General features: G+C 36.0%; 1 protein-coding gene across 2 annotated transcripts; it reads right to left on the bottom strand.

The window, feature by feature from the left end:
* Positions 1-14,957: 14,957 nt before the first annotated feature.
* spata18 (spermatogenesis associated 18) lies at positions 14,958-22,352 on the bottom strand. Of its 2 annotated transcripts, none has more exons than XR_013822971.1 (12): positions 22,211-22,352; positions 21,035-21,140; positions 20,771-20,886; positions 20,501-20,619; positions 20,118-20,213; positions 19,821-19,955; positions 19,505-19,736; positions 18,707-18,865; positions 18,363-18,538; positions 18,021-18,144; positions 17,083-17,781; positions 14,958-16,940 (listed from the first exon to the last, which is right to left on the bottom strand). XR_013822971.1 is itself a non-coding variant. In XM_079888996.1 (12 exons), exons 1-12 carry the CDS (start codon positions 22,295-22,297, stop codon positions 16,884-16,886), a joined length of 1,473 nt encoding a protein of 490 aa, XP_079745122.1. In that variant the 5' UTR covers positions 22,298-22,352; the 3' UTR covers positions 16,824-16,883. The 2 variants fall into 2 exon arrangements, 1 of the variants encoding a protein (XP_079745122.1); XM_079888996.1 differs by having other exon boundaries at positions 16,824-16,940; positions 17,716-17,781.
* Positions 22,353-22,843: the final 491 nt, after the last annotated feature.

Below are 22,843 nucleotides of genomic sequence, written 5' to 3'. Positions count from 1 at the left end.
CACGGCCATCATAGCGAAGTTCTTTTTTGTTTTTCTGTAAAAAAAAGAAGTTGAAAATACCTTTTCAGCGATATAGCCTACTGTTAACGAACATCCAGACGCCGTCCACGCTGCTGAAAGCGAGGTTAGCTGAATATGTAAATATGGGCAGCGCTTTCCTCTCAATAACAAAATAAACATACAACATGAAAGCAGTGAGAACATGCTTTTGATTTTCCCGCTAAAAAGGACCCGAGTCATTTACATAAAAATCAGTCTACAGCACTAATCTAAATGATATTAAATGATATGTATATAGATCCGTGGTCTACAGGCTTTTTAGACAACCTCATTTTTAAAAATTTCCTCATTTTTAGAAATAATTTCAAGCTGTTAACACACTGGCATAAAACCCCAAAACGATTTAATAGCTTGCATGATTAAAAATCATTTAATACATTTAAAAATCCATTTAGGCCTAATATAAATATGCATTTAATATACATTTAATGTAAATAATACATTTTTCATTTATTGTATCATGCAATTAAGTGTCCAAAAACATTACATTCGGTTCGCACTTTAATATTATTTCAAAATATATTATTTCCATAAGTAGCTTACTAATAAGTAAATGAGTAAATGTATGTTAAAATGTAGGCCTAGCTTACTTCTTTTTCACAGGGGTATGTATAAATGTTACAGTGAATATAAATACTGAGGGGCCATTTTCATAGAAATCAATTTCAGACCAAGACAATATAAGACAGACACAGGGAATTAGACTTTTTCTTTTTATACCCTCTCCAGACCATGCTTATTCAAACTCTGTCAGCATTAGTAATCACCATTGAGAAACAGATTTTATGCTCATTCTGCTCACAATAAAACATGTTCCCTCTGTGAATCTGCAAAACCTCTGTTTGATGTTTCTGGGGTCTTTGGTGACTCAGTTTGATCAGTTTAGTCAGAAGCTGTAATTGTATTTGACAGGAAATGACATAGGAAATGTCCTAGACGTGGTTTAATACCTCCGCTTGATATTTATCGATTAATAGATGAATGATCATGAATCTAAAAACCTGATGCGTATCCGGTTGCCCTCTGGGAAGTTCAGCCCTCTGTTTATCAGCCAACAGATACCTCATGTTTGAGCAATGCAAGAGAAGTGTCATGAGATATAGTGACAAGAGAGAGAGAAATCCATCACTTGTACTGGAGTAGAGGTGGGAGATATGGCAAAAATATCATATCACGATTTTTTTCACGAAAATCACGATTCGTGATTTTATCACAATTCTTTTCATGTTGATTTTACTATTTTGCAAGTGACTGAGCATTACAGCCAAACTAATGTCCCTATTTTAAAAACAAGGCCTTACAAGGTAACAAAATATAAAATAAAGAATGGCAGAAATTTAGGTCAAAGTGATGTAGATAAAAATCTTTGTTATTATTTTCTTTGAACAAAGATACACATTATATATATATATATATATATATATATATATATATATATATATATATATATATATATATATATATATATATATACAAATTAAATGAACAGTGTTTTATTTTTTCAGCTACGGTGTAATTAACAGAAGCATTCAAGAAAGAAATTAAATGAACAAATATAAAAATAAAACACTACATAGACTTCTTAAAGTTATAGATATACTTATTAAAGTTCTCAGGGCAGTGAGGGATTTTCTCTTTATTTTTTGCTGTTTTATTAGCATTAAAGGGATAGTTCCCCCAAAAATTAAAATTGCCATCATTTACTCTCTCAAGTTGTTTTAAACCCAGATACGTTTCTGTCTTCTGTTGAAAATAAAAGTTATTTTGTAGAATGCGGCTAATCCAACAGTTGCTGTTCCCCATGCAATGACTTATAGTATATATTTTCTAAGTCAATGGGGACCAGCAACTGTCTGGTTAGCCACATTCTTCAAAATATCTTCTTTTGTGTTCAGCACAAGTAATAAATTAATACAGGTGGAACAACATTAGAGTGAGATTAGGAGACAGAATTTTCGTGTGTGTGTGTGTGTGTGTGTGTGTGTGTGTGTGTGTGTGTGTGTGTGTGTGTGTGTGTGTGTGTGTGTGTGTGTGTGTGTGTGTGTGTGTGTGTGTGTGTGTGTGTGTGTGTGTGTGTGTGTGTGTGTGTGTGTGTGTGTGTGTGTGTGTCCATCTAAGTTCTGGAGCAGATGCATGGAGTTGTCATGGAGTTACACTGCCATCAAGTGTTAATGTTTGGAGCTACAATACATTTTACAAACTCTCTAGTGATTCTGTGTAAACCCACAGAGTGGAAACATTTCTCCAACATAATGTTCCTTGAACGCCTTGCTCACACTCTACTGTGGGATGTCAATAACCTCACAGATGGGCTCCCAGTCCTGCTAAGGAAATGCCTTTAGTTTGATTCTGCTCCAGAAAACTCACTGTCTGTATTAGTTTGTGTCTGTGTCTGGCTGACTGAGTGAGTGCAAATGAAAGCATTATAAAGAAAGAGCCATGAAACTGTGTAATCATGTTTCCTAGTAGATATGAGTAAGGAGGAGCTTCCTTTACTGATGCTAAGGTCAAGGGTTCAACTCCAAGGGAATGCACAAGTTGGTAAAATGTACACCATTTCCAAAATTAATGAATAAATGAGTTAATAAATATTGAATACATACATTGAATCACTATGAAGGTGAGATATGCTTAAAGAATTCTGCACGTCTCAGCTGGATTTTCCCATGAGATTCCACACATCTCTGCCATAGAGGTCAACAGGCCCAGTTACTAAAATTTATGGAATACTTCTGTCTTCTCCCACTTTCATTCCCAGGAACTGCGTTTACGTGCACAATAATATTCTAATATTCATCAGAATCAGAATAGGCTCATACGGTCGCTTAAATATATCTAAGTGCATTAACCTCATGGCAAAAACCAGGTTAAATCAATATTTTGGTTTCTTTTGGACATATGCTTGTGTTAATATGAATTTAAATACATGAATGAGAATCAGGAGTTATTAAATTCTTTCTTCAAAATGCAAAAAAAGTATGACAATAAAAGGGATGATTCACATCTCCTCTGGAATATTTCCGTAGCTGTGGAGCTTGTTTTTAGAAGAAAGGTTTAACCAGAGTATGGAACTTAATCAGGAAATTATGTGCATGTAAACATGGTTATTGTCTCACTCTGACTCTCTCTCTCTCTCTCTCTCTCTCTCTCTCTCTCTATTCCGCTATCTCCTTCTGGTTCTTTGCTGTGGTCAGTGTAAATGAAAGCTCGTAATCTTTAACCTATAACAAGAAAAACCAAAACAATTTGATTCATTTGCACAGCTCTAAATCTAACGCTGGGAAAAATGGACCCGAAACAAGCCACGAACCCTAAAATTAGCATCAGTAACCACAACATGGAGCCTTAGTACCCTAAATTTAATAGGGCTGTTATGTTATGTTATTATGAGACCATAAAGCTTTTAAGTGCCTTGAATTGTCATCTGTAATACATGTTGTGTGTGGTTTGCTGTGTCTAGAGCAAGAGAATTACCATTAAGATCCTTTGATTCTTTCATGTGGAAGAAAAAAGTATAACCAAGAACAGGAATAAACAGAAAAAGACTATAACCACCACTGTTTTGTGCTTCTTCTTCTTTTTTTATAATAGCTGATTTGTCATGTGGTTTCTGTATGATTTTAACGTTTTTCTGCAATGTAGTGTTTAATATACTCGTTTAAATGCGCTTAATTCCAATAAAGTGTACAAGTGTTATTTAATCTGTGTGAAGTAGCGTGGTGAATGCTGAATGACTTATACAGTCACTGAGTGTGTGGTTTTTTTGTGTTTTTTGCCTTTTACTCTTTGCTGCTTCAGTGTATTATTTGGAAAATACTACATTTGTTCATATTTCTGCTTTAAACTGCACATTTAACATAATTTAAAGAAAACGCTTCTTAACAAGGCACTGAAAATCATTGCTTGCACTTTTGCCATGAAGGCCTGTGTGATTTAGAGTAGAGACTTAATTAGGAAGCCAGACTAGTACACAGTAGGGCTGCAACTAACGATTATTTTGATAATCGATTAATCGGACGATTATTTTTTCGATTAATCGGATAGGGTTTTTTTTTATTCAATTTGATTTTTGTTTATAACTAAATAAAACCCTAAATCAGGGTATTTATGTGTAAAAGTGTACTTTAAAAAGTGCAAAAGCAACACATTGAGTTTCACTAATATAATCTTTAATTTTTACATTTTAAACCCCAAACACAAAAGTTTGTCCAGTTTTTAAACAGTAAAACTTCTTTAAATATCCTAAATATAAATAAACAAAACAAAATATTGAGTTGCGCTGCTCATATAAACTTCACATTATGAAATTAGGACACAAACATGTTTGTAATAAGATATTAAGCAGCAGATTTTGAATTCCAATGTAGAATGCGATCTGTTATTTCTTGCTAACAGGCCGCTGCGAAGTATAACACACCAGAAAAACAGAGCGTTGCTATGGACGCAGGATTCTAACCGTAGAGACGGAACGGACTATTTTCTTTAGCGGAAGCAATACAATCATTTTTAAATCAATAAACTCCTTTTTAAATCAATATTTTGTGTAAAATTATTGATTTATTTGGTGGGTAGCCATGTAATAAGCGGGATTATCCCTTACATAGTAGACAAATGCTATAAAAAGAGAGCGGAATGGAGCAGCTGACAACAGGCTTGATTAAAAGTACAGGAAAAATGATGTATTACTGCACAAGCATTCGCTGAAAACCACTGACTACTACAGTGACTAAAAAACAATATTTTACTGCTGCTGTTATTAACTGCCTTTATATTTAGTGCTTCACTTTGTAAACACCATTTAATTTAACCTATGTTGCGAGCGACCTGATTGCGCAACCTGATGCTCGATACAAAATAGATCTAGTGTGACTGTCCCGAAGTTAGTAAACAAAGCTGTTTACACAGTAGTATTGAATTAAACTAGACTATACCATTTTCACATCTTCATATAATGAGAATATACAGTTTTTGCTTGCCGTGCTGATGTTTCTCTCCGATTACTCTCTGCCATTTCGCGTGACTGCGTTGTCATGAAAGTGACGTCATCAGTAACGCTCCCCGTCACGTGAGCAGACCAACTAATCGACAATGACATTCGTTGACAACGATTTTCATAATCGATTATTATCGATTTTATCGATTAGTTGTTGCAGCCCTAGTACACAGATACTTGAGAGAGCAGATTCTCAACATCACTGTATACTTTTATTTTGCGCTATGCATGTACATGTGCAGTTTTCAAGCTACAAGTTAGTACTCCATTCCAAACATAGATCATTTCTGTGCATACATTTGAGTTCACAAGTTATAATTATTATTGTATGTGTTTAAGTGCTTAATTTTAAGTGCAGCTGGTCCATAGAGTGGTCAGTGGCTCTGACTATGGATTTATGAATGCAATGTGATGTCTGCAACCTCACCTCGGTGACCACATTTATCACTACATCCTCTTAATCTGTACCCACTGTCTTCTTTTTATAACCATTCTTGTGTGTGAAATGTAATTGGTATTGGAGTGCACTATAACATAGCCTTGTCCTCTGCTTTCTGTGCAAGGATCAAATCAGCCTGTTCTCTAAAAAGTCTCTTGAGCTCTATGAAATAGAGAGACTCACACCTGGACAAACCCGCTCACCCTCCCCACTGCAGCATGGCTCACTAACACACCAATGTTTTTCCCATCATCATAATTCTCCATATGTTTCTTATAAGGGCAGCGGTAATGGGCCAGTGCTCACTGCTATCATGTGCAACAAGTTTTGTTTAGTCAGCGGCGCTATGTTGGGTTACCTACCTCGATGTGCGCTGCTGACTGCTCATTCGTCCCAAAAACTCATTTAGAGCTACCCACTGTTATCTATGTTTCTCTTTGTCTGTATATTTAATTTTACTTGTATAGTGAGGTCCAATATTATGAGACCACATTGAAATCTTTTCATTTTCATTTAAAGGGATAGTTCACCCAAAATGAAAATTCTGTCATCATTTACTCACCCTCAAGTTGTTTCAAACCTGTAAGAATTTCTTTTTTCTGCTGAACACAAAAGAAGATATTTTGAAAAATGTCTGTAACCAGTTGATGGACCCCATTGACTTCCATAGTATTTTTTTTTTCCTACTATGGAAGTCAATGTGAGTAAAGGGTAAGGGTGAGTAAATGATGACAGAATTTTCATTTTTGGGTGAACTATCCCTTTAAACCTGGATATTAAAAGTTTAACTTAAGTTCATATTAAGTTTAAGTTTTAGGATTTTTTTTAAAATGTATCCATATTGTTGTTATGTAATTATAGTAAAAATAGAAAAAATGAGAGATGAACATTGTTGTTTAATGCTATTTGCTCCTCTCACTGTTAAAATCTAGGTTTGTTAATTGAATAAAATAATCACAATAATATATACAACCATATGATTTCCCCCCAGTTTTTAAAATTTAAAATGAAATACATTTATCATCAAAATAATACTGTGATCAGTAAAATGTTAAAAACAGTTTATTTATTTTATTTGACATTTACAATGCTAAAATAGTACATTTTTTATAATCGTTTCTTTCAGATTTTCTGTGGGCCCCCCTCTTGAAGCCCCCTGGGGACCTAAAAACCCTCTGGTCTAAAGCACTACATATGTAGCTTTCCCATTGAAGCATGCCCTGCATGAGGCCTCATGTGGTGCACTGGACATTTTGTTGTATTTGTCGGCTACGAAACATTACCATTTCACCATTTTGACCTTTTTAACGATGTGTAAACAACAGACTTGAGAGTAACATGGCCCCTTTTCCTGTCTCACGATGTGGCATAAAATGAAGCCCAATTTTAATCCAAAACATTTATTTACTAATTTCCCAGCTATGGTCCAGGAACTTTTTTTAACCTTTTCCTTTCTTCCAATTCCCTCCACAGTTGAAGCCAAGCTAGTCGTCTTTCACCATAGCCACTTCTTTTGATTGAGGAACTGGGAACTCTGAGGTGTGACAAATGGAAAAAAGAAACATTCCTATAAAAGTCACGGCCCTGTGAAAGATCTCTTTTTCTGTGACAGCTCCTTTTCAAATTAACAGAAACCGTCCAGCAGCATCAAAGCTCTTCAGCACATGAGCAACTGGATGGGCATTTCCAGAATAAAGGTGGCTGAATGAACACTAACGCCTTGTGAAAACTAGCAGATGTGAAATGACTACAAAACATGACTGAGAACATTTGACCAGAGTGTGACCAAAGATGTAATATTTTCTGAAAGATATTGACCTTTGTTGAGAGGAAATAAGATAATGCGCCCATGTCTCGGCGGAGGGGTTGGACCATGACATAGCTGGACCGGACAGTTGTAATGTCACGGCTAATTGGGCTTTTGTTCACTGGGACAACTTATCTTGCATTAATAATGTAAGCTAAGATGTCTTGGCTGAGGTTTGATTTAACCTCATGACCTCATGGTTGTCAATTCTCCTGTTAGTCATATACTGTAGTTCAGTGGTCACTCAGTAGAACATCACCAGATGGATTTAACAGGCCTAGGGAGCTGGAGGGACTTTGTTCAATGTATTTGTGGGAATATGTATTTGTAATCCAGCTACCCATTACCTCAGTCAGGGATAGTATGCCAAGACATAGGTAACACTCAAAAGTGTCTCATAAATGTCTCTTGCTATTCTATGGGACAGAACCCAATACATTATACATTGGTCTGTGCAAGTTTACATAGAAAAACAATTAAAACACATTTAAGTCGGAGCCAATAGCCTTGTGGGCAACGGCTCGTTCAGATCCCGTCCCGTTTCTCTCTCACGCCTCCTGTCTGCTCATTGTCCTGTATAACTCCAGACAAAAACGGCAACACTTTTTTCCCTTTCCGCTGGGGTGCCTTTAAAAAAAAAAGTTTCTATGTAAAAATGGGCTAGACTGATTACTTTGGTTGTGATGCCATGTGTTGCTGCTTTCATGAGCGCCACGTTTTGTTTTGTTTTTTTAATTAAGTGTAAAGTTAAAAGGCATAATGTACACAGGATTGTTACTGCCATCTCCATTTTGTGTGATTTGCATTTTTCTGAAATCATTTGCATATTGGCGGACAACTTTAGTAACAACATAGGCCTAAATATTTTTCAGTATGTTTTATAATTTATTAACTAAAATGCAGACATCACACAACGTTTTACGTAAATTTTGCCAAACCCATTGGTCCTCACATCTCACAACTTCATAAAACACACACAAAAAATGTGCCTGCATATCTGACCGAATATAAGCATCCATGGCAATGGTATTAATGTGATCTGCATAGGTATATTCACATGGTCTCCATGTTTTTATCGTGTTTGCTGGTTATTATTTTATTTTCTTATATAATTTTTTTTAATATATAATATGTATTAGCCTATTTCCACTTAAAGGGGACATATCATGCTAAATCCACTTTTTTTAGCCCTTAAATGCATTTTGTTGTATATTTGGAGTGTTTAGAAGTACAGAAAAGTTGAAATTATTCTCTTCAGGTGCTTCGTTGATATCTTTATATTCTGTTTTGGCCTTATTTTTCAACTTGTTCCAATTTTTCTGTTATCTATGACGTTTTGTGAACTATTACGTCACAGTATTTGCAGCGGAACTGCCAAATAAGGACATTGACTTCCAGCCCAAGACTTCGAGCAATCCGCCATTTTTATTTCTCGCTGCAATTTTGTAGTCCAAGCTAAAAGATGCAGAAGTTACGAGAGGGTAAGTTAAAATGTGTCGGTTGTTGGATGTAGTAACCCACACGCTTCATTACACCGTCTAATGTAGATGAACTGCTGCGCTTGTGACAGGGCGCATGTTTAACTGAAATAACGAGCAGAGAGAGAGAGACCCGGTCGCGCGCACTCACTCTCTCTCTCTTCGGAGCCAGGCGAAAGTGTAAACAAGACACCGTCTCCAAACTAGACGCTGTCTTGCTCTCTCTCCCTCGCACATATTAATCAAAATAAATTGTCACGGTGGTAAAAGGTCGGAAGACCAAAGTTTCATGTGTAAATACAGTAACACACCATTGCGATACATCCATATGAAGACGTTGTTCTGCAGGTTCGTCGTCTTCATTTTCATCTCGCTCCGGCTCCGACTCTGGCTCGAACATGTAATGCTGGCTGGACAAGTCTTCCGTTGTTGACATTTTGTTAATAACGTGTGAATAAAAAGTTTCTGTGCCACTAGATAATCGTATCTCTGCTATCAGACTACAAAAATGGCCGAACGGGGTGGAGTTGAACCGAGTGTCACCTCTGCATCCTGAAAAGGGGGCGGGTTATGAAGTGTCTCATTTGCATTTAAAAAGACCGCACCAAAACGAGTTGCTCTCAGACGCACACCAGAAAAGGGGTAGAAAAGGGGCCTGTGGAGCTATAATAATGAGGAATTCAGACCCAAGCATTGCAGTTCCGCTTTATATAATAGACTACAAATGTATGATTTATATGTAAAAAGGAACGATTTAAAGGCATGATATGTCTCCTTTAAGAAATTACCAAAATGAAATCATAATTTAAAGATTTGTTTACTCTTTTAGTTATCAGGTTTTTTTCTGCTCTTGCCCTCTTTTTGCCCTGTAACATTCTGACTTTATCCCCTCCTCTTACCTCTCCTCCCTTCATGATCTTTATATCACTTGTGATTTATATAAGGTGCAGTCACCTGTGGTTATATCAGCAGTCAGTCTGTGATATATGAATGTGTCAACGCCCAATTATGTGTTAATCCCATCATGGCCAGCCAGAACACAACTCACCTAGCACAGCTCACAAATGCCCCCTTGAGAGTTAGATAATGTAGAAATAGAGTTAGGTAGAGTACTAAAATTTTTCAGGTTGAACGAGTTCAGAAATTGCTTTAATATATAATATTATAATTACAGGAAATGAGAGAGACTGTCCATATCAATGATATCATACATTTTATTCTCATGTTGGCCAGAGAGGCCCATTGCATCAGGAAGAATCATGTTGTCAAACCAAGAGAAAATGTGTGTGAAAAATGTGTAAAAAGTTCTAGGGCTGAGAGGCCACTCCAAAGGCAGGAAATGTGTCTCAAGTGGCCATTAACTTGTGTTTTAAGAGGTGACTGTAGATCTTTAAAGACTTTGATGCTCTGAATGCTGCACTTGGCCTCAGATCTGAATGGATTTATCACATGCTGAGCCACAAACATCCAGCTCTCCTGCTTAAACCGGTGTCCACTGTTACCACACCACTGACCAGCCATACACCACAGGTAACCTGTAACAAGCTTCAATCATGAGGTCATGCTGACCTCTGAGCATCTCACAGAAGCAAACACTATTGTTAAATGCCTATTTTTGCATTATTTATATTTAAAATTATAATATGTTGTAGAAAAGTGTTCATTATTTATCTACAGCTTTTGGCAGGTTAAAATAATCAAAGAGAAAGAACAGATTGGATGTAATTTAAACTGTTAGTTATTTTTTTCTGGTAGTTTAGTTTGCATAATAAGTTGCACAAATGTTTTTATATTTCAGACTCTTGTAGCCGTCATCTTGAAAGAGTAGGGAAATTTGTAACATGTTCAACAATATACTGATTTTAAAAATGATTGTCTGATTAATCTAAAATTAATCAGACAATGCTTAGGTTATTGGACTACAATATAACTATAATAACAGGTTATTGGAATCAGTTGACCGCTAGTATTTGGACATTTGAGGCTGGTGCAGTGCTTTTATCTATTTGGCAGGATGGGTGCCCGGCTGAACCGTTATATACAGGGTAGTGGGAGGACATCCCTAAACACATTTATATTACCCCCCTCCTTCAACAGTGTCGGGAAAGCAGAGTGAGTTACAGGCCTCTGCAGAGCTTACCTCCAGTGAACAAGTGGGAGGTCTCTGCGGTTATGTTCTCCTGCCTCTCAAACCACAGCACAATACTGGAAAAACATTCCACTGGATGTGTAACGGACCGTCCAGGCCTGATCAGCCCAGACACCACTGACCCACACCAAACCACACCAAGCTTTTCCATCCAACCCCATCAAAGCATTTTGCCCTATAACTCGGCAGACCAGTTGGATATTTGGGTGTAGGAATACTCTGGGCTGCTGTTTTCATCATGGAGATCCCAAACGTTCATTCTGGAAGGATATTTCTATGGATCCTCAGGGAAAAGGCACAGAGAAGATAAAAGAGAAGATAAAAGTGTAAGTTTCAGGCTGGCACAAGGGTGAGTGTGATCACCAGAACAGCCCTCACCTAACTCCAAGGGAAGGATCATCTATCTATCTTACTGAACACCGCAGTGGATTGTGACATTAAGAAATGTTCGGCATTTTCAAACCGTTCCAGAATAAATAAACTGTGGTTTGGAGCATCTAACGGCCACACTTCCCCACATCTCTTTGGCTTGTTTCAGAAGACATAAGCTTATTTCCAAACATATTTCTTGTAGGCTAAAGTATTTAGCCAAATGCATGATCCAAAGCCCACAGAAAACCTGCCAAGTTAAACAACATAACATAATATCAATCTCTGCTGGTGTCACAATTTAAAATCAGTTAATAGGCATTAATTTTTTTTTCTATTTTTTTTTTTTTTGAGCATAGGCAAACACTGGATATAATGAATCTGTAAGACTAATGGGTCTGCAGTAATAACTACTGAAATCGATCAACAGAAGCCAGATGTGAGAGGATGATATGAACTCTGCCTCACTGAACTACGCTTACTGGAGTTGTTTCCTTTTTTTTATTATTAATAATAATAATAATAATAATAATAATAAATGTTTTAGTCCCAAGTAGTATTGAAATAGTATGCATAATACTAGTACATTGATTTACTTGTATACACTGACTCATAAAGTACACTTAAAATATACTTAATAAAAATTAATAAATGAACTTGAAGTATACTTATTTTAAGGGTTAGTGAAACTTAATTTTTTGATTTTGCACTACACATACAGTACATGTTAATTTCAATTTAACTGAAATGTTGACTAAGCTTAGACAATTTGATATTGTAAACATCATATTAACTCAAATCTCATTGTACTTAATAGAAAAGAATCCTAAGTTCATTGTATTTAATAGAAAAAAGGTTAAGTGAACTGTTCGGGTTAACGTATACGTATATATTCTACAGTAGAATGCTAGTTTGCTATTTCAAACATGCAATGCATGGTCTTTGAAATCATTGCTTGATTCTAGGTTAGACTGATAATGCTAAAGGTCTATATTAGCAGAGGAGGAACTCTTAGCTTGTTTCTGGCAGTAAATGCATGTTCTGTGCTCTCTTACTCACCCTGAAGCGTTACTGCATCAGTCTTCCTGCTATTCTCTTTCTCTAAGTCTCTCTCTAGGCAAAATCCTTGCCAAGCCTGACTGAACAATTCTCCTCACTGGCATGTGGCAATTTCCTGGGGTTAATTAGCAGTTGTGAACAATGATTCCACACTATTGCTGGCATCACCATCAAGGCTTAATGAACTTGGGCAAGCAAGCAATGAAAACTGTCCAGCATTCTGAAAACACAATTAGCTACAATCTATTAGTGTGCAGTGTTTGAAAGCAACACTACATATAATATTGCAGAGTGACTAGAAACTAGAAGATATTATTCAAAAGATTCATATCTTTTTTGAAGACTCTCTGTCATTCTCAGTTAGTTTGAGGATGAGCCTCTAATTCAATTACTCTCTCACATTCATCTGTAACTGGCTGATGGGCCTTTAACTTGAAGACTCAAGGAAAAGCCTCAAACTTTCATTCCTTCTCCACCCTTCTATTTCTTGTTCTTTTGCTTTACAGAGCACACAACCTATTATTTATCATAATTCTATGTCTATTTCCGTCTCATTCTGTAAGCTTGACTCTCAAGGTTCATGCACTGCTAAAGAGTTTCTCAGCCTTAAAGAAAGATCTCCACCTAGTGGCTCAAACTGATTTACTGTAAGTAACCCATATCGTTCCCAGTGCTTTATTACCAATCCCCAAATAAACTCGATAAAGCAAAAGAAGTTAGCATGGTTTAAAGTTAACATAAGAAACAGCCAATGATATAGTATTCAAATCTTGTCTGTGAAGATATATACTGTATATCCAAAGGCAGAAATCCAAAGGATTCACTTAGTTAGTATTTTTGTATTTAAAATCTTCTGGTGTTTATCCAAACCAGTGAGACTTTGAATGATGAAGAGTGTTTTAGCATATATGCTGCTCTTTATGCATGCAGGCTTTAGATTTCTTCTTGGTCAGCTGGAGGTCTCAGATCTCAGTCTGCTTTAATACAATCAGAGAAACAGACGGCAGTCCAGATCAGGCAGCAACTGCGCTCAAAATAACTCCTGGTATTTCTAGGACATAGAGCAAAATACAGCATGTTTATTTCAGAAAAATGGACAAGCCCTTGAGTATTCATGCTGTTCCTTCCCATATTACATTGTCCCTGCTTTATAATTTGTTGGTATGACTTGGCCTTGCAGTCATTCTGCAATGATATTGCTTGCTGTTCTCTCATCCTGTCTCAACAGCAGGAGGATATCCAATGCCATGGCAACTATAATGCAGCTTTTATTTGCAGTCAGCTAACGGATATGCAACATATCTTGGTAGCTAAAACTACTGTGTGTGTGTGTGTGTGTGTGTGTGTGTGTATACGTCTCAATAAATCCACTCTCCTGTAACCATATATAACCTGCCTATTTATTTAACTCCATGTCTCCACTCAAAATAGCCTACTGGGTTTTTTTTTTTTTTTTTCATTCTTTCTTATGGGAAATACTATGGGATTCCTATGGTAAAATACTTAAAGGTATCAGTAATGTTTTGTCCATGCTGTGCTGTCCATCTTGCAATTACTTTATAATTACTGTATTATTACCCATGTCATTGCTTCATTTATTCTCTAAAAAAAAAAAAAAAGCCCATAACAGAGGGTTATAGAATGAGTATTATTTGAATGATTCTCTCATCATGGCCCACATGAGGTGACTCACTTGTAAAATAAAACAGCTTTTATTCAGTGATGTTATGTTAACTATAACTAATAATTTTACTTAATTGAAATAAAACTGAAATAAAATGAATTATAAATATTAGATGAAAAACTTACACTTCAACAAATGTTGAACTGGCAACTAACTGAAAAAAAATATTTAAGTTAAAAAAAAAGAGAAATGAAAATAAATTAAAGCAAAAATATTAAAAAATAAAATGTAAAAATAAAAAGCTAATTCAAAAATATTAATAAATACTAGGCTATAATATAAATAATACTAAAATAAAACTGTTTTGTGGGGGGATTACTGATGTGGTCCCGAGACGAGTGTACATTATTTTTAAACTGATTTTGCAAAATAATTCATTTACGTGTAAAACACTTAAGTAATTACGGAGAAATTACTGAGTGCGCCCAGAACCAAATCACGTGCTTTCAGAACCGCATACTAGTAGTATACTATTACTATTTCTGCTATTGAAAGATATGGTAAAAGTAGTACGATTTTACTTGTGTGCGGTTCCGAATTCAGCAACGATCAATATCTTCCTCAGTAGAAGGATTTGAGTGACCTCTAGCGGTGACACGTGGAAGAGAGTACAGACAGAATAATGTGTTTGAACTACAGTAGGCCTATAGGTGTCCTTTGTGCTCACATTATAATGGCGTCATTTATAACCTATGTAACTTAGACTTCCTTTATATATACCATTATTACTCAAGGAAAACGAAGTAATATTCGATTAATGGTATGACCACTGCTTGAGTCATTTTTGTGTTTTATGTGAACACTCAGATAGACAAATGATTTTACTGTATGAAAATATACTAAATTTCCCTTAAACAATAAACTTAAGCCATAAGTTATATGTATGTTCCTGGTGATTCACTCTCACACCTTTTTGTTTGTCAAAACAAATTTAATAAATGATTTGATATAACAGAAAAAAGTACTTTCCATGATAAAGACCTCATTAACATGAGAAAATTAGTACCTTAAAACTATGAAATTGAGGTTTTGAACAGCTTAGATTTCCACAAATCCAAAACACTGCAGTACACAGACCATTCTTTAGTACTGAAGTTGAAAAAAAATAGCACCAAAAATAATTAAACTGACATTTGCACTGGCCTCAAAGTGGAAATGCATTCAATAGTCTGTAAAAAAAATGTTTTAGTGTCTACAGATTATGTACTAGAGGAAAAAAATTAAGACAGTTCAGTAGAAAAACCTCACAAACAGCACTTATATTTAGAGTGATGACATATATGACAGATATCATTACAAAAGAGCCCATTAGTTTTCTTAAAAGTGCTGGTGTGCAGGTGTAACCTAGAAGACAAAAGATTTTCTCTTTGATCCTCATTCCTACTGTAGTGATAAAAATCCAAATCACATTAATATATGAAAAATCTGCATACAAAAAATAGAAAGAATAGCACCTTAAATGACTTGTCCAGTTATCATAGACAAACAGAGCACCTTAACAAGTATATCTTGCTTCAAACTCTATTGTTTAAAAGTTTAGTGTCTATAATTTTTCTAAAATGTTTTTGAAAGAAGTCTCTTATGCTCACCAAGGCTGCATCGATGTGATAAAAATACAGTAAAAACTGTGATATTGTCAAACTAATATACGATTTAATAAAACTGTCTATTTTCATGTATTTTAAAATGTAATTTATTCCTTGATGGCAAATCTGAATTTTCAGCATCATATCTCCAGTCTTCAGTGTCACATGATCCTTCAGAAATCATTCTAATATGCTGATTTGCTGCTCAAGAAACATTTCTTACTATTATCAATGTTGAAAACGGTTGAGCTGCTTAATATTTCTGTGGAAAATGTAATACATTTTTAATGATTCTTTGATAGTTCAAAAGAACATACATATCTTCATTGTAACTTGTAATCAATTTAATGCATCTTTGCTGAATAAAAATATTAATAAAAAAAAATCTTACTGACCAAAAACTTTTGAATGTGTAATGTGCAATGGTCTTATTAGACTCATTAAGTAAAATGTTAAGGTTTAGAGAGCTTATCTCTTCACAGATCATTATAATCAAAGTCCCTTTAAAGGGATAGTTCAACCAAAAAAAAATATTATCCCATAGTTTATTCACCCACAAGCCATCCTAGGTGTATATGACTAGCTTCTTTCAGACAAACACAATCAGAGTTGTACTAAAAAAATATCCTGGCTCTTCCAAGCTTTCTATCCACTCTCCTGAATGGTGGTCCTGATTTTGAAGTCCAAAAAAGTGCATCCATTCATCATAAAAGTAATCCATATGGCTCCGGGGCGTAGCAAAGCGATGGGTTTTTGTAAGAAAAATATCCATATTTAAAACTTTATCAACTAAACTAACTAGCTTCCTGCAGACGGCCTACGCAAGTTGACTTACACCAAAAGAGTAACCCCTGACGCGATGTATGACGTAGAATGTAGGAGTGGCGTAAGCTTAGACACTTCTCACGAATCAAACAAACTCAAGCTCCTCTTTTATTATATCGAAATCCTCCGACATTTCTCTTTAAAAATTCTCGTTTTACACTTCTAATTCTTGACCGGTGTTTTGTTTTGCTCTGCTCTATCCTCTGGAGGATTTTCTCTTGTAAATAGTGCTTTCTGTTTAAACATGACAAATGACTCCATTCTTCATAAGTACTGAGTCATTTGTAAAGGTAATTGTTTTCCACTTCAGTTTCTAGTTCATCCCACACAGAGAAAAGAATACATTAAAGCTGAAAGAACATTTTTATGTTTTGATTATTCTGCTTTTGTTTGGTCCTGTTTCCAGTGAAGTGAGGTCAGTCAGGTATCAAACTTTAAAGTCGACTACTTGAGAGAAGTCCAGGGGAAGGGCTTCGACTACGACTGGGCATCTGACAGACAGAGAGAGAAGGATACAGCTTAAAATCACTCACAGAGCAGCTGGCAAAATGCCTCTTATTAAAAACCAGAAATAATTGTTTTTGGGAAATTCGCAGAGAAGAATGGAAGAATTTGTAACAAAATTGTACTAACCCTCAGACTCAGTGAGGAAGCGTGTGCAAGAGAGATATGAAGAAAACTTAATTGTTGAAGTAATATGAATTGTGGACAATAAACTACATTGTTTTCCTTGTTTACTTTTGGAAATGTTTAAGGAATAGTGCACAGTTCTGTCATCATTTACTTGCATTCTAAGCCTGTATGATTTAACTTTCTTCTGAGAGTCCAAAAGAAGTAGCAGAACGTCTGAGCTGTTCTTTTTCAAACAACGAAACTGAATGAGTACCAGGAGTTTTCAAGCTCCAAAGAGCAAAAACGCACCATTAAAGTTCTACAAAAATGGTTCAGATACACTCACCGGCCACTTTATTAGCAAGGTGTACCTAATAGAGTGGCCAGTGAGTGTAAGTTGTGCACTATATTCCAACTCTTCTGAAGCCATATGACAGCTTTGTGTGATGAACGGACTGATTAAATGGCCACCATTCACTTTCATTGTATAGAAAATGCAGCTTAGAAATTCTGCTATAAATGACTCCTTTTGTATTCCAAAGAGAAAAGAAAATCATACAGGTTTCAGACGTGTGGGTGAGAAATGATGATAGAATTACACATTTTAATCATATCCCTTGAATTGGAAGAGTCAAACGTTCAGTAGAAACTCACAAATGTGCGGCTGGGGCTTCCTGAACGAGAGCGAACAGGACTGGAACTACGACTCCTGCTTCTCCACTAGAGAAAAACATGTACATCCCACACAAACTTAAACATTTTAATATTTAATCATTTTAGATCTATCTACAGTATATCAATTATTTTATAATTCTTTAACAATAATGCATAAAACTTATTAAAAAGCATTATCAAAAATATCCACAAAAACTTTTCTCCTTTTCAATGCAGTATGAGTATGTCATGACTAGTATGAATGCTATTTTGATTTTGATTTTCTCCAAATGGCCTCCACATACCAGAGCTCCTCTCCTAGTGACCGCCTCTCCCTTCAGTATGACAGTGTCTCCCTCCAACAGTGCAGGCCACACGTGAAACGCCACCAGTGGAGCGGTGAACTCGGAGTCAAAACTGCGCCTGTACCTGAGAGGAAGAGAAAGTGTGATGGGTAAGCCACTGGTTTACATGTGTGTGTGTGTGTCTCAATATGTTTTTTCTTCTCATGAAGCATTGACAAAAGTCTCAGTGTAACATGCACCTTTTTTAAGACAATGTGAGTTCAACTTTTAAAGATGCATCTCAAGACCCTTGAGACGCGTTGCTGTATGTGTGAGTGTGTCTGATTTATGAGCTCCACTCACTTAACATCACTGTACAGTTCACCATCTGAGCTGAAGGCCAGGTCCAGTGGTGGGTCAAGAGTTTGCATGGCAAATGCTATTCGACATGCTTCCCTAATGAAGCTGCTGATCAGAACAAAGTCCACCTCCGGAGGGAAAGATATGCGTGGGTTTACGTTCATTGCGTTGATCACATCCTAAACAGATGGAAATTTTACAATTTCAACAATTCAAAAGAAAAAGAAAAAGAGAAAAGTCATTTCTGACGTATGAAAGCGATAAGACCAAAACAAAACTTTATGTCTGTGTTTATTAGGAATATCAGGGTTGCTATACTTAATCACAAAAAGTGTGGTCAAACGTACATTAACGCTGGTCTGCACATCATACAGGTCCAGATTTCTCACAATGTAATCCACCACTGCATCCTCCAGACTCTCAGGACCAACATGAGTAGAGGAAAGTGTCTTCCTCACACGTCCTTTAAACTGCCGATAGGCCAGTTTAGCAGCCTGAAATGATTCCTGTTGGACAATACAAATTATTAATTACAATATAGCATCTGCTGCTAATATAATATAATATAATATAATTAGGGCTGTCAAACAATTAATCGCGATTAATCGCATCCAAAATAAAAGTTTGTTTTTACATAATATATGTGTGTGTACGGTGTATAATTATTTTCTATATATAAATACACACACATGCATGTATATATTTAAGAAATATTTGCATGTATATACTGTGTATATATATTTATATTATATATCATTTATATTATATATAAATATTTTATATATCAATAACACATTTTTCTTAAATATATATGCATGTGTGTGTATTTATATATAGAAAATAATTATACTCCATACACACACATATATTATGTAAACACAAACTTTTATTTTGGATGCGATTAATCGCGATTAATCGTTTGACAGCCCTAATATATAATATAATATAATATAATATTTTTTATTTCCAGAAAATTCCAGAGAAATATTTCCAGAGAAATATAATTTTTCTTTCATTTTGGATGAGATTAGTTCAAAATCAAATGAAGTATTATTTCTTTAATATGTTCTACGACCATGACATTATTACTAGCCTACATTAGCGATTATCTCAGGATCGTAATTGATAACCAAAGCCATTCTTACCACAACAGCGATAAAAAGTATCCTCTGGACTGTTTCCAGGTCGTCAATGTATCTGCGCAGTACACTTTGGGAATCCAGCCTCTCTGTGGCATACAGGTCTGAGAAACGGGAGATCATCCGAGCATGCCGAGAGGAACTAGTGAGCTGGGCGCGTGTAGGAGACTCGCCTCTCACTGGGCTAACCGAGCGACTCCGCCTTGGAAGAGGACTAGGTGAACGGCTCCTGACCAATCTGGAAGTGAGTTAAAAGAGTACGTAAGGCTTACTTAAGTCTCATTTGCACTGAGCAACGAGGTGTTTTTTATGTCAACTGTACCTCTCCTGTAGAACAGTTTTTTCAGCGGTGAGGAACGAGACCTCATCTCGTAGGATTCTGACCTGCCTCTCACAGTCATCAAGTTTATCCAGCTTTCTCTTATATAGATCAACCTGATCTTGAGCAACTCGCAACCTGACACAATTCCATTATTTATGAATATTCAATTCTCAAACATTTCACTTTCTAGTACACAAATGGACACTCAGCAGTCATACAGCTCATACAACTGTCTAAATGTTCAACACACAAAGATATCAATAGAAATTTCAGTAAAGTTCACCATCTCTGACTCACTCTGCCTTTAGATGTAGTATTTCATCTTCTGTGGCTAACAGGGTAGTTGCAGATTTATTCTTTGTGGAATCCAGTTCAATCTGGGTGTCAGCAAGCCTGGAAACAAATATATAACACAATCAATTATTTTGATTTATTTGTATGAAGTGTAAAATGTAAAAGGTGAACCTTTCTGTATTTTGATGTATTGCGTATAAGGATAAATTAATATAATTTTATGTTTAATGGATAGTTCACCTAAAATAGAAATTTCTATAAACAGAAAAAAGCATTTTTTCCCCAGTGGAAATAAAGGATTTTTAAAGAAACTTCAAAAAGATGATTTCCATACTTCACAATAAGATCTATTTCATTCCAATCTAGTTTAGACTTATGATACTGACTCCTGTTTAACTGAATCCAACTCCATACGTGTAGAAGACAGCCGGTCTTCTATTTTCAGCATGTCACTCTCATGAAATGAGGACAGTTCACGAATCTTACGATCTTTCTCCACAGATTCCTAATCGGCACATACAAAAGTATATAAGCGCCAACACAGAGATACACATGTATATGGGCAAGTGGTGACTCAGGATCATTATTTCACTCATGAAACAGGCATGTGGAACCATTTAAAGACAGCTGTAGATGATTCTGGATGTCCAGCTCACCTGAATGAGGCTAAGGCTGGTATCTGTGGAGACAGACGAAGCTGCAATGGTGAAGCAAGAGCCAAGCCATGGTAAAAGGCGAGATTTTAGTGTGTCGACCCCTGAATAATGTCCTCCTGAAGAAGAACGAGGACATAGAATCTGATTGAACATTAATGTTGAACAGTCAGCTAGAGGGAATGGTTATGGTACATGCTAGAGCTAAATGAGACTAAATATTGTATAAATACTGAAAGTAAATAGAGGAGTGAATCCGTTTGTTACCCTCTTGTGCTGTAAGATTGAGTATGGTGAACAATTGACCCTGAATTTTAGAGGTGAGCTCCACCAGCTCACAGCACCTATTCAGGTTCTGGTCACAAGAGAACACCTGAGAGAAAATATGACCAAATGATGTAATGAGATAAGACATGGGTGGCTAGGTATTATGCAACATCAGGTATAACAGCGAGAAGTTAAACAGCACTTGTGAAATGCCCTTGAACTGCAACAATGTGTTGAATCGGATATTGCACTTCCTGCTCAGGTAGCATGAAAACATATATAGATATTTTATTTTTGTTTTTTTTATTTTTATATATATATATTTTTTTTAGCTTAAAATTGACAACATAATAGCTTAGTAAATAGTAAAAGATTATGACAAACTACTACATTTCTAAAAGATTTGAGACACCAAATAGAAATTTTTGACGTGCAAAAATATTTAAATTAGGCTACTTTAATTCAGAAACTGAAAACATGTTTATCACAGACATTTTTGAAGAATAACTTAATAGATTAGAAGACTGACCCATAAACGTGTGCTTCAAATTCCTCATTCCTAATAATTTGCGACGACTATACTGTAAATTCCACTTAATAAGAAAAGAGCAAAAACGACTATGAGTTCCTCCATTCAGAAACACAAGTCTGACGGGAGCGCGCACGTTGCCTCTCAGCCTATCAGAACTGCCCAGGAATGGAGTCGCCGTTGTCCTGACAACGAGCGTCCATAGAAACCAAACTTTGCTGCTAAAGCTAAATGCAATAAAGCAAATATTGCTCATGTTCGAAGCACATTGAGCATATAAATTCATACTCATACATTATATTCGTTGTATAATGCATTCATACATTCATACTCCAGATACTATGACCGTCTAACAACTGTAGGTTGCTGTGCATATTGAGTTATGCTAAACCCCTCCCAAGCAGATCCATTTAAATAGTTTATATGCATTTAACGTTAGTGAAAACTTCCATATGCATTTAGCCTCCATTCCAGACAGAATCTCAAATATCCCAATCTGGAATCAGTGACTCCTGAATGTATGCACGATATCACACATAAGTGCCTAAACAATGTAAAGTCTGGCAACTATTGTAAACTAACGTTACTCTAGCGGTTACATGTGATCTGCAGACTAAGTGCAGTTTGAAGTAATGATGATGACTTACATGGTAATCTTTGTACCAAGCCTCCAGTTTGTCTTGCAAAACACTGTACGAAGATGAGTTCACCAGTCTTCGTAAAGTGTCAGCCATAGCTGCAGATCTGCTGCTGTAATCCTGCTTCAGGACGTCCCAGTGCACTTAATCCAGCAGCGCGGGTGCGCGCTTTTGTTTTTATACTGCTAGTAAAAGCCCACCATTCACACCCTTGACTTTCAGCGAAACCATGGACGCGCTTTTAGTTGTAGCAACGGTTTGCTAGACATCTCAGTTTGAGGAAATATAGCTGGACAAACTGTAGTACATGGACAGCCCGGACCATTTGAGCTGGGTTTTTTTAAACATCTATTATGTTACTCAGAGTCTCTCTGAAGTTGCAGCTCAGTTCTCAGTGATCTGTTAAGTGGGTGTCAGATGTCCAGTGCAGGAAGATCTTCTTTTTTTTACATTCTCTTGAAGAACAGGTGTAATGCCTTAATTGATTTTCCGTTATTTAACTTTATACCACGTGACATAATACGCCATTAAATAAAAAATAAATTATTTTAGACAATGCATTGCAGCTATTGATAAAATTGAGTTATTCAGCAACTGTGACCTAGTAACATAAGACACAAAACACTAACATAAACATAGGCC

The sequence above is a fragment of the Squalius cephalus genome (genome assembly GCF_949319135.1).
Source record: "Squalius cephalus genome assembly, chromosome: 12".
Lineage (NCBI taxonomy): Eukaryota > Metazoa > Chordata > Actinopteri > Cypriniformes > Leuciscidae > Squalius > Squalius cephalus.
This window is presented reverse-complemented; position numbering and strand designations above follow the sequence as displayed.

What these genes read in the sequence shown, in the direction of transcription:
- spata18 (XM_079888996.1), bottom strand. Translation starts at nt 22,297, where the DNA reads ATGGCTGACACTTTACGAAGACTGGTGAACTCATCTTCGTACAGTGTT. An exon ending in TTGGATTCAGTTAAACAGGA is followed by an intron (nt 20,214 to 20,500) that starts GTCAGTATCATA and finishes ATTTGTTTCCAG; the next exon opens with GCTTGCTGACACCCAGATTG. An exon ending in ATGTGCAGACCAGCGTTAAT is followed by an intron (nt 18,539 to 18,706) that starts GTACGTTTGACC and finishes CCATCTGTTTAG; the next exon opens with GATGTGATCAACGCAATGAA.